The 12713-nt window shown below is 37.1% G+C and overlaps 2 protein-coding genes across 4 annotated transcripts in view; both read left to right on the forward strand.

Annotated features, from left to right (window-relative positions):
* The first annotated feature begins 764 nt into the window (after window positions 1-764).
* Window positions 765-4825, forward strand: LOC100889091 (signal peptidase complex subunit 3). Its single transcript, XM_003724598.3, has 4 exons — window positions 765-975; window positions 1970-2114; window positions 2870-2985; window positions 3849-4825. The coding sequence occupies exons 1-4, from the start codon at window positions 833-835 to the stop codon at window positions 3976-3978; spliced, it is 534 nt and encodes a 177-aa protein (XP_003724646.1). The 5' UTR covers window positions 765-832; the 3' UTR covers window positions 3979-4825.
* A 5434-nt stretch (window positions 4826-10259) lies between these two features.
* The window catches only part of LOC100889171 (anti-sigma-I factor RsgI2), a 32481-nt gene continuing 30027 nt past the window's right edge, over window positions 10260-12713 (forward strand). For all 3 annotated transcript variants that reach the window (XM_030980673.1, XM_003724599.3, XM_030980674.1), the window contains exon 1: window positions 10260-10490. The gene's annotated coding sequence lies outside the window, so the exon portion shown is untranslated. The remainder of the gene's footprint in view (window positions 10491-12713) is intronic.

A 12713-nucleotide genomic window follows, 5' to 3' on the forward strand; every position in this document is an offset into this window, starting at 1 on the left:
ATCTGTTAGACAGGAAAAACTATAGGAAGTTACTATTCACATAACTACTGATATAAAAGGAGAAAAGAGAGAGAGAGAGAGAGAGAGAGAGAGAATAAGGTTCCTTTGCCTAGTGGGCAGCAAAAAGGGAAAGAGGGCGGGGAGCATTCAGATAAACGGGAAAAACTTAAACTTTGGGTCAAGCCCAAGAAAAAAAGGCATTTCTCATAACTCAATAAGGGTTTGAATAAGTTTGCAGTTACATATTATAGGCATCACAATCAGGGGCGGGGGAGTTGAAACAAGTACGGTTTTTTGCAATCTTCCCATCAAAGCAAAGATTTTCTGTTAAAATTTGTGTGCCAATATCTTGATGATGCAACAGAGCAGTTGCTTAGGTATTTTCATGGTAAACTTAACTTTTTGTGATGTTAAATTTGATAGATTGGACACACATCTGTGAGAGGGTAATCAAACACTATACTTTTAATTTTTCCCCAATTGTGTTGATTGTCTTTTTCCTGTTTATGATGGTGATGGGAGCTAGGGTCTTAATCATGTCAAAATTCCTTCGTCTGTTTATGGTCCTCTCAGCACCAAATGCTTCCATAAAATTTATTTGTGCGTCCACCCGCCATGCGAGCAAAAATAGTTAAGGTTCTTTTTCGAACGAAGCACCACTCAATGAAACGACCGGAAGTTTCAACAGGATCACCTCACACTTCCGTATACTGATGCTGATGATGATGCTGATGCTGATGGGAAGCTTCGATGAATGTGGCAGTAGAGGGCGCGCTATCATATACACGTTTGCTTATTAATTTCTTACTGATCTGGGAAGCAAAAACTAAAAATGAATACGTTATTATCAAGAGCAAACACGATATTTGCCTTTACGCTGAGTATATTGGCAGCACTGACATTTTTGTGCTTTCTTACAACTGTAAGCTTGGACACCAAGAAAGAAGTCAAAATCACAACAATAAAGCATTCAGTGTAAGTAGATCTTCATAAGCAGCTGTTTCTACTGCGGTCCCACGCACTCAAATTTTTGTAAAGTTCTAATTCGCCTTGCCCAGGCATTCTAAACACGAACATATTTGTTTTCAATGACATTTTGGTGCAGTCTGCTTCCTTCAGTCTTGAGGATTCTGCAATTAAGCCGAACTTTGAAATAGCGTGTGTAAGACTAATTGGCTTTGTGAAAATGTGAGATGTGATACTGATAGTGATATTGATATCGCTAAGTGAAAGTCTTAATTTAAAATTGGTGGCGTGGCTGTGGTTCTGGTTGAACTAAATTAACTGGCAACCATTGTCTGCATGAAGAGTGATGTAATTGTAAATAAAACCTCAAAGTTGTACGTAATCAACCATTCCTGCACATGACGAACCTTGCAAATTACACTTGTATCTTAGAGTTCGCTTGTGGTTTTGCTGGATATCTTCTTCTCATAGTTACAAATTACTTTGAAATCAATCAGAATTTAACCAAAAATGTGAAAATTTGTTACTGGATCTGGACTGGAGTGAAAGCGATTTGTTGACCTTCGGGCTTTGAGGCATTCCTGATGATAATGAGCTAACATTTGATAACATATACATTACAAAAATGCTGACAAACGCTGTGAAGGAGGCAGACTCGACCCAAAGAAGAAGAAGCTCCCAATGTTCTGCCACAATCACAAATACTTGCGGAGTATGCGAAAATGCTGGATTTGGCATTGCTAATTTTATGCTGACTTTATGATAATAGTAGGAATCAGTTTAGTGTACTTAGGTGCACACAGGGAGTTGGCTAAATTTGGTAAACTCCCTGTGTGTGCCTCTTTTTTACTAATTGCTATTGCTCTGAAGTAAATTAAGTATCGAGTTGGCAACGCGAAAACAGGCATTTTCATGATGTTTTTTTGTTTAATGTCATGTAGACCCTCCATCTTTCTGTTTACTTTTAACCTAACTTTTTAACCTTTCTTGTTTTCTTTGGCAGGAGACACACGTATACCCAGTATGGTGAGAATGCAGATCTAGGAGCATTTTACTTTGATCTTCAGGCCAACTTAGATCCTCTCTTCAACTGGAACACCAAACAGCTGTTCATCTATCTTACAGCCGAGTATGAGACAAGTAAAAATGTAAGAGATGACGTCATGACAGTTTTGAATACTCTGACTAGCTGAATATTTCTTGGACATTTTCATTGGATAAAATAGATACATTGCAGAGAGTAACAGATCTTTATTGCCTCAAAGCCTTTCCAAAAGGCACCATGAATGAAAATAGCCTCATAGAAATGTTTTCGTAGGGAATGTCACAGAACACGATGGGTCCAGTTTGTCACAATTTGAGCACTCAAAAATCGAACAATATTTCTTCAACCTTCATAAGTAGATGAAACATGCATTTTCTGATACTGGGAAAGTTGCATAATTTCCTTTAGGAAATTCATTTCTCATCCATCCAACTTTCGTTTCATTCAAAACATTGTTCGACTTTAAGTTCATGTAATGAGTCAAGAAGAATCTGTCACTAACTGGTGTCTGATATGTTGAAAATAAGATTAGTTCAAGTAAAAGGGTCTAATTTTCAGCCTGTTTAGCCAAATTAATTAAAAGAACAAACAAATTGTTTTGTTTGTAAGCGTCTTCTATTTTCTTGAGGGTTTTATGCTCCTTCGTTAAGTCCTTTGTTTCATCTTGTGCTTTCTTTTTTATTGTGCTTTATTAATTATTCTTTCTTCCTATACAAAAATTTTGAGGGATTGTGGTACTCTCTTAATTTGTGCAATCCCTGTATAGTGTCTTACAAATGGAATATTGACCTAATTTTCAAGTCTATGAAGCACAATAAATCTTCATGATTCATTCATTCTCTGTCACTCAATTTTCAGAAACTGAACCAAGTGGTCATCTGGGACAAGATCATCAAGAGGACTTCAAATGCTAATCTCAATTTCAATAGGATACAACCCAAATATCCTTTCTTTGATGATGGTCATGGGTTGAAGTGAGTATAGATGAGACTTATATACCTATTCCGCTCTACCTCCCTCCCTCCTCCCTCTCTCTCTCCCTCCCTCCCTTCCTCCTTCCTTTCCTCCTCCCCCTCCCCCTCTTTCTCTGTCTCTATTAATTTTGGCATACAGTATTTTAGAATAAATCCATCAATACAACACATTTTTCTACATACTTGTATGATGAACCATACTCAAAATTTAATTTATCACTTTGTCAGTCCGTGCATGGATGTAGGAATAGACTCATAGAGAATGGGTAAGCAACAAACTGTTGGAAATGTTTAAATAGACGAGCAAGTCCAAGCTATTTTGTTCCATATGTTACCGACCACATCTGAGATTTATAATCCAATGTATTACAGCACAACAAAGTCAAACAAAACTTGTGGAAAACAATAAAAATCTAAACGAAATTGGAGCTCATAAAAGTGAACTTGGTATCAAGTCACATAGCGCCCTCTGTACTCCAATTGCAATATATTTGATGACTGTATCAAGCTGATGGCCCTCCTAGAGATTGAGTCAGACTAAACATCAAATGAAACGACAATTCCATAAAACAGTTCAATAATACTTGATAATACCAGAAACATTCAATATTATTAAAAAAAGGTATTAAAACCCCACTGTACTAGTTTTGCCAGGAGGGATTAGACATCCCTGCATGGTCACTGACATGTGGTTATTCTTCAAATCAGCTCCAATTAACATAAGAAAAAGGGGAACATAGGGGACCAATGGTCACCGATTAGGCATTGTTTGCTATAGAGGGCGCATGTAGCTATAAGTAATGCATTGGGGCTTTAATATTTTGACAAGCCTTGATATTATACCATATCTTTTGTTTTTGCAGGAACAACCAAAACATCACCCTGACCCTGTCATGGAACATTGTCCCCAATGCTGGCCTTCTCCCCAGAGTCTATGGCAATGGTAAAGACACCTTTGGATTCCCCAGTGAATATACAACACATAGAATATAATATGTACATGTAGTTAATTGGTAAATTTTGGTGTTTTTTTTTCCTCCTTGTTTTATGTTATCATGTAGTTGTTTGCCAGTTTGGTGCTCTGTACCTCCTTTTACATCAGTCATTCCTTCAATTCGACTCTCACACCATCTCCAAACTGATTGAATTTTCACCTTTGGTGGTGATGTATTTTGTCTGTTGTTGGTCAGGTGTTGGTCTTCTTGGTGTGACTGAGGTATATTCTGTTCATGTTTTTGAGAAGTGAAAAGTTTAGGGAGCAAAGTTTTAAAAATAATTCGGTTATACCAGAACTTAATCGTTTCAGAGTTAATTTTCACAGCACACAATATGCACATTTCACAAAATTTCAGTGTTGGACTTCACCCAATTTTGGCATGACAATTTTTCAAATGTAAATTGTTCAACAACAACAAAATTATCTGCACAAAGGAATCAATATTCAAGCATGTATGTGCACATACAGTCATATTATTATAGCAACACAGTAGTTATTCAAACATCTAGGTTTGTGGTTAGTTTCATGAAGTAGGTGGGTAGGGGGGGGGGGGGGGGGTCAGCTATGACAGACAAGAAAAGAGATGTGGTGTTGGATATATAGATATTATTGGTGTAGCAAGTACCAGCCTAACAAAATGTAAAGCAATACTTTGCAAACATTTTTTGAATTATTTTTTGGTAGGCATTTGATTACTCTAGTAAAGATGCCAATTTGATCTCAAATTCTCTTTGCAATATTGTTCCAATATATAACTGTAAAATACATTTCAGGGCCCTCTAGTGAAACAGTGTTTTACTCACTGATGGGGTTACCCTGGATAAATAAAAATAAATAAATAAATAAAATTTTGACTGTAAAGGCAAATAGGTGTATGTAAACAAAACACATAGATTTGTAACTTAATAGTTATGGAAATATGAAGTGTTTGGCATTTAGTGATTTTTACTTCAGTTAATGCCTTTCTGGCTCTCTGTCTACATGGCTGATATTAATAAATAAATTAGACATTATTTCAATGTGTAGATAGACCGTAGAATGGGGATTGTCCTGAGGACCACTTTTCAATGTTTTTCTCTTACAGATTTTGTAGTGTTTTAGAGTTTTAGATTTGTGTCAATATGTAAATGCTGTGAAGGAAAATTGTTTCATCTTTACGTCGAAGACTAGTCATGTTGTCTGAACTTTTTGCTTTCTTGAACTTATTTCAATTTTTCTGTCAGATAGGGTGTTTCTCTTGCCTTATTTCCATCATATTTAAGATATATGCATGTGGTTGTAATGGTTCGGATAATGACATATCCATTATAGAATGTCAACTACTTTACATTTCATAAGAAATTGTAGTTGACATTATAATTGTTGAAAATACTAAACTCACAATTTTTATAAAGTTGAAAGAATTAAAAGTGTAGTTAGAAAAATGACAGTGAATGAACTAAATGAGGAAACTATAATTTATAACCTCATGTAACCGTTGGCAGTGATCCAACTTGCCATTGGTCATATATGTCCCAATAGCCATACATTTTGATAGGGTATGGTTTTGTTTTTTCATTGGACCAGTGGGATAAGGGAAAAGTGAGAGATTCTGTAATTTTAGTCTATGGGTCCTAGTGCTTCTCATTTAGATTTCAGATTAAAGATTTAGATCTTGTAGAGATAGAAATGTTGATTGGACCAGTCTGCTGGAGGGCCAAATGAACATAACGCAATGTGGAGGATAAACCAACAAGACTCGTCTAAGTGAGTTCCCCGCTGCACACGTCATGTTATAGGTGTATACCTGTCTAGGATGTTTTTCATTTGTCTCTGAGAGAATGTGCACATTAATAATATAATTAACTTTTATATTTTACTGTGTTGTTATGCTAGCCTATTGTAAGGTGGCTGTGATGATTATATGAATTATGTATAAGTCAATGTCATTTTTCCTTTCCCAAATGTAATACCTCTCACAGGTTACAAGATGCAAAACTTAAATGTATTTATGTATTTGTTCATTATGGTCTCTGTTATTGGTTTTGAATTTCTAATAAAGAAAATTTCAACTTCTAGTATTATCATGTTGACACTTCCCATTTTGTTTATTGCAATTTTGAATATGGCAAAAATAAATAAATACAAATGAAGTGAATAGATTGGGAAAGGAGAGAGAGAGAAGTTGAAAGAAAGAGGGATGAATGAAAGAACATAAGGACAGACTGACGCAGGAGAAAAAGAATGAAAGAGAGAGAGGGGGGGGGTGGTTAGGAGGGAAGAAGGCTGGTGATAGTGGAATGTACCAGAAAATGAGGATAAACTTGGGAGTAGAGGCACATGAAGCTGACGTTCGCTTGCCCTTTGTTCTAGATTTACTTTCGTATTGCATGGTCTAGAATAATTCCTTAGATTTGGGGTCAAGAATCTTCAAGATCAAGGAAATAATGGATTCTTTCTTCGAAATGAAGTGTCAAATACCCGGATATATCGTTAAAGAGAGAGCAATGGAGAGGGGGGGGGGTAGGAGAGAGATGGTAAGATTGAATGGGTTAAATAGCAAATGAGGAACGAAGGTACATTGGCTTTACCTAAAGCTGACAAGCGCCTGCACTTTGTTTTAAATCCAATTCTGTGTTTGAAGGTGTAGAAAACCCCACAAATTTAGGGACAAGATCAAGGAAATGGTAAACTCATTTGGAGAGAGAACGAAGGAGGGCAGTAGGGTCTACGATTGGTCCCTACTCTAGCGCTCCATCTTTTGGAATGTAGACAATACTGGACCGTTTTGAGAGGGGAAGGGGGGGAATCATCCTTATATCCCAAATCGGGTCAAATCGAGTAATTATTAGTGTTGCAAAGGAGCAGGGCCGTAGCCAGAGCTTGATGTTGGGGGGGGGGGGGGGGCACATACATGTAATTAATCGACTTCCTGGGGAGGGGTCAAAAATAGTTCAACCGATCTTGGAATTTTGTGGGGGGCACGTGCCCTCCCCCCCCCCCCCCCCCCCCCCCCCTCCGTGGATACGGGCCTGCAAAGGAGGGGGAGGGGGGAATAAATCACTAAATTGTCAAATTGTGAAGATGAAAACCTGAAAAAGGGCCTATTGACGCCTCTGCACAATTGTTCGCTTTTTAAAAATGGGAAAGTGATTTTTTTTTTTTTTTTTTGGGGGGGGGGGGGGGGGGAGGTAAAATAAGAATGGTTTGATATATTTTATAGATATGCCATTATTAAATCGTGACAAGAAACATGTGTTTAGAATTTAATTAAGAGCAATAGGTTAGAATAGAAATCAAATATTTTATAATTTTCCTACTGAGCCTTCTTCCAAATAATAATGAAATACCGGAACTAATTAATTAAAAGCCCCCACCTTTCCTCGGGTCTACTACACTTGTACATATAATTGTTGACAGGGCATAAAGTATGCAGTTTTGAAAGGGTCAGTGCTGGATACGCCCATGTCAGGGGCACACTTTATTTCGAGGGACGTGACACCGATCCAGGCTAAGAGGACATTGTGACGTCACCGATGTTAGGCCGGGGTCAAGCTCGTGACCCTGGAGGATGGCAATGGGACGAAGAGAGGAAATTGGCGAGAATAAATCGATCGTCGCGAAGATCGTCTGTGAGACCGTTTTGGGTTCTGATCGAAAACACAGGCGACCCATCGCAAGAAAAGTATAGCCCTACTTTCCTGTTTTGATAAGATATTGTTTCCAAATCAAAATTCTGATACTTTACGATTTGACACAGTTCCCATCATTCTAGTTTTGTATTGGCTACTATATGTTTCAAACTATATAGTTCAAAGGACTATGTAAAGAAAATTTTTTTCCCAATATTCGAAATTTGTTCATCTCTTGAGAATGCCAACAATCTTGATTGATTCAATCTTTTAGACTATTTAAAAGTAAGATATTATTTCCCAAATTACAACATTATGTACAACCTTAAAAGAGATCTTTATTTTGTTTTACAATATAGTATTGAAGGGGATCGGGAGAAACAGCAAAGAAAAAAAATATACAATTCACGCTGTAAAGGTGAGCGAAAGGGGGAGTAGGATGGCAAGAAGAAAAATAGGAGAAGAGAAGACCCCAAAAGCCAGATGAAAAACTGAAAAGCCATGATGATAAAGGGTTAATAAAAGTTACTCTTTTATGTATTATGTGGTTGAAGTTTTTTATTAAACTTTTTGAAAAAGATCGACGTGTATTCTCCTTACCCAGAAAAGTGTAAATTCATTCCCTTTTTTTTTTCGTTGTAGAGTGGTTAGAATTACTCTTTTGAAGGAGCGTTTCACTTTTTATATAGTGTAAAAGGGGATCGCTATTAGGACTCCTAAAAGAGTGGATTTCCTCTTCTACGCATTCATAGTTCAAGTTTTTAGTCAACTAGAGAGAAAGATGGTAAAACTCTTTGAAAGACAGGAAATCTCTCGCAGCATTAATGTTTCGATAAAGCAGTGTTTAAATCTGTGAGACGACTGTGCAATAAGAAACCAAGAAAGAAAAGGAGGAGGAGAGAGTGTGAGAAAGAGAGAGAGAGAGAGAGAGAGAGAGAGAGAGACAGAGGGAGACAGAGAGACAGAGACAGGGGGCAGGGGGACATGTGGAAAGGCACACATAATAGACAAAGGGGAAATACAGAGACAGGCCTAACAGGGAGGCAGGAATGGGATAAAAGGAGAGAAAATCGCTATAAAGTACAAGAGATGATATAGGTTAATATAAATCACGAGTTACCACTTAAGAATATAACATAAAAACTATGGAGTGTTAGGAACATATCAACATTTACAGTGTATAATGGAAATATGATAATACATAATGGAGGTTTTATTTTTTAAGACCTCTGTCCTTAGAAAAATAGATCTTGATGGTAATCAAACTTTTCAAGCGAATACTTTGTTAGACATTTTCTTATTTTGCCCACACTCTGCAGGCTCTACCAGTATTGTGCGTAACAGCACCAGCACTCACAACTGCCTGTTATAATGTATTTGCACATGTATATTGCGTGAATAAAAAGTGAGATGCAGTGGAAAATTTCTCAACTCTTTTGTCAGTATTGTTCCTGTATCCATTCAAAATAAACAGGTGATGCCATTTCTTTAGGCCGATGATTTACTACCATCTCATAAAACATTCGCAACATTATAAGAAGTAATGTTTATTTGTACAAGGTCGTTGCGAAATTAGGATGTCAAATGTCATCATGAAAGTACATACTTCCGTAGCCTTGTGTCCAGCCTTATGTTTTAAGTATTTCTCTCATTAATTCAGGGGAAAATGTTTACTGGTTAAAAACCATTATCTAATAATAATATTAATAATATTCTAGGTTTATATGGCGCTTACTACATCGACGTTGTCTGTAATTTTGTGTACATTTTCCACTCCCTGGGGAGCAATCCAGCCATGCGCCATTTTACAGACGCTAAATGCTGAGCAAACTAAAGTGATCTCGTTAAGTCGTAGACCTTTCGTGATTTATAACACATTCGATGAAACATAACAACAAGGGAAATACTTAAAGCAGAGTTAGAAGTCAGTATGTCTATGGGAAAGTTTACTAAAGAAATGATACTCAATTTAAAGGTCATGTTTGGTAAGCCCCTAAATATCTGAATTGCTTTGTGGGTTGGAATTTATTTTTTAATTAAACTGAATAACGGCAAGATATACTAACGATTTAAGCCGCGCTTATGTGACTTTTACTATGACATTAGAATGGAGTATAATGGTATTAATATTGATTAAGAGTAAAAAACTTTTAGTAGTTTCAATAATGATGATCTAAATTACTTAATTTTGGCATACCTTGTGTTCCTTTTATTTTTCTATAATGGTCACTTCTTTTATCCCCGAACATCAGATTGAGGTTTATTATTTTGCACAAGAGAAGTTGGCGGGATGGCAACGGGCTCACCAAAGTATCCTTGACTCCGCAGCAAAGCGCCCTAATTCTGAAAACAAGGCGTAAATAATTCTATAGAAAGACAGTTTTATCCCACTACAAGTACATTACAAAGTCAAAGATTTAATGTTCTCCCACGAGCAGTAAGGGGGGGGGGGGAGGGTAAAATAAAAAAGGACGTCCAACAAGTATTTCGATGTTGATTGCAAATTAAACCCAATGGGACCTCTATCAATAAAAGACGTTTATGACTTTAGCGTTTCGGCACTGGATCGGACACTTGCGGTAGTAATCGGCATGCACGCATGCGCAGTAACTTTTTTTTTCCATCATACCCATGCATCTCGATGAAAACGATACCATTATCCGCCCGCTTTCCATCTCATTCGAAACCAGCTCCAGCGGAAAAATTGATCACTCCGCATCTCTTCCTGTTTGTGAGATAGTCGTGAACTGTGTATCGTTGGAGGTAGCAGGATTCTATCGTTTATCTTTGTCTTTAATCTCATAGCCTCTCATCCGTCTTTGATTTCGAAAAGTTGGACTTCGAGTCTTTTACATTTGAAACGATTTCATTGCTCAGGAAAAGAGAAGTTCTCAAAGGTAAGAAATCGGTCATTTGTCACATTGATTGTGTTACAGTTTCAACATTTTCAACTAAATTGCAAAAGAAAATCTTTCAAATGCCCTGCACCGCAATCTGTCTTGGAATCCTAATCTAAACCTTGAAAGCGAAATGATGGCTTTTATTAGTGACGGTGACTTCTGTAATCTCGTATAGTGGGAATTGCCGATTTCATTTATCGACATAACCTAAAATAATAAAATGGTAAACAGATAAAAGAGTCACATCTTCCATGATTTTCGTACAATGCTTGCACATGCCTTTCGAGGCAAACTGTGTTATTAGTATTGCGTTTATTACCGATTCTGCACTTTTCATTGACCAAGAAATCATTTTATACTGATCGAATCTGATAAAAGTACAGAAAACCTGGAGTGAGGAACACCTTGGGTGAAAACCTGGAGGATTATCTACATAGATTCTACAATGAGATGCTTTGGATCGTTTGCAGTTAACTGCAGTTAAAATAATAATTGTACCATGGCTAATTTGTTGGCGGAAGTTCAGAACCTGTAAATTCTACGATTATGTTTGGAGCTAAATCGAACAAACAGAAGAAACATAAAGGCGTCAATGACTTGTTATTTCAAACAACACCCACTAAACACAATATTAACATTCAAATTCATGAGCCAGATCAGTTTTACATAGCATGGCCTCCGTTCTCAATTTATTGTCCAGGTCGTGTGTTTCTTGTGTTTGTCACAGTGCGTTAATCTTCATTTCATGAAGCCTGCACTTTTCAGGAAGAAAGAAGAACTGAATTATACATTTTTACACGCAGGTCAATTTTTATACAACTTTAGAAAAAGTGTAATGATCCAATTTGTTTTTTTTGTTTGTCAATAATAAAACTATTATTTTGGATCGTGAGAGGGCCGTATAGTGAGTTATCCAGACTATTCGATTTCCTCTGTACACGAGCGATAAAGATCTGCAATCTTGACAGTCCGGAAAAAAGAGGACAAAATTGCTTTGTCAGATTTTTTTCCCGCGTTACTCCTGATATTACGTCACAATGCTGACTAACAATATATCTAGCCAATGCCCTGCTGTATGAAAAATTAAACATTTGATAATAATTGTTCGACCCATAGACATAGTTCACAATTGTAATGTAAAGGAGACTACTCCGAGTTTCCATGACTTGCTTAATTATTTTTTAAAAATTATGTAAATTTTACATATTATTTTGTTTTCTAGAATTTTAACTAGAATAGGTTACTTCTAATGAAATATCTTCGTCAATTCTGTTTGTACTTGTGACTTATCCAGCATCTGTAGTGTTTTGTCGATATCCGTTGATAAGTATTTCTTTCTTCAATATGTGCATAGGTACAGCTTGCTCTGTCCAATTTAATTGCAGTTTATACAATAATGTAGCCTATACCTTTAAGCTGACCTGCGTGTATTCATTTTATTGAAAATATTCTGGCTTCAGCTTAGATTACATAATCCAGGTCACCTGTCGCCTGTATGTAATGTGTGTGGGTGAATTATCTCAACATTTATCCCAGGTCTTTTACTCTTTTATAGCAATTTCAAATTCTTTAATTTGTGAGACAAGGGCGGGTCAAATATTTCGTATAAGAGGGGGGGGGGGGGTGGCAGAATTTCGAAAAAATTCTACATTGAGGATGCAATCTTTTGTTGTTGACGGGATGCTATAGATGAGTTTTGAAAGGGGCACGGGCCGACTTTGTCCCTATCCACCACTGATGTAATGAGCAAATGTCAATCTGGATAAACCTGACCACACCCTCTTTTCAAAAGCATTCTATACCCAAAAAGCACTCCTTTTTCTGATACAAGCTGATATCTCTTCCTCATACTCACCCATCTAAAAAAGCAATTGTCAAAATGGTAAGTAACAAGCACAAACTCTTTAAAAATTTATATTTCGTTTTGTTTTGTTGTATAACAAAAAGTTCCTCCTTTGTTACATTCCCCTGTCGTTGTGACAACAATGCTGCTCCACCCCCTGGGCTTAATGATGTCGGGGGGGGGGGGTATACTGGTTGTTCGGGCTAAATATGACATTGCTACATTCACTAAGTTCGTTTTCATGTGGCGTAGATATGCTATGGGCCAAGTCCCCCCCCCCCCCCCCACCCGGGGGCCCCCATCGAATTGCTTTAAACAGAAAAGAACAAAGAGAGAGAGAGAGAGAGAGAGAGAGAGAGAGAGGCCCATACCCCCTA

This window comes from Strongylocentrotus purpuratus, unplaced genomic scaffold, assembly GCF_000002235.5.
Source record: "Strongylocentrotus purpuratus isolate Spur 01 unplaced genomic scaffold, Spur_5.0 spur5_scaffold_11, whole genome shotgun sequence".
Lineage (NCBI taxonomy): Eukaryota > Metazoa > Echinodermata > Echinoidea > Camarodonta > Strongylocentrotidae > Strongylocentrotus > Strongylocentrotus purpuratus.

Bases quoted from the DNA above. Each gene is read 5' to 3' on its own strand.
- LOC100889091 (XM_003724598.3), top strand. From the start codon at position 833: ATGAATACGTTATTATCAAGAGCAAACACGATATTTGCCTTTACGCTG. The intron at 976-1,969 runs GTAAGTAGATCT...TTTCTTTGGCAG, and splicing joins ACAACAATAAAGCATTCAGT to GAGACACACGTATACCCAGT. The intron at 2,986-3,848 runs GTGAGTATAGAT...TTGTTTTTGCAG, and splicing joins GATGATGGTCATGGGTTGAA to GAACAACCAAAACATCACCC.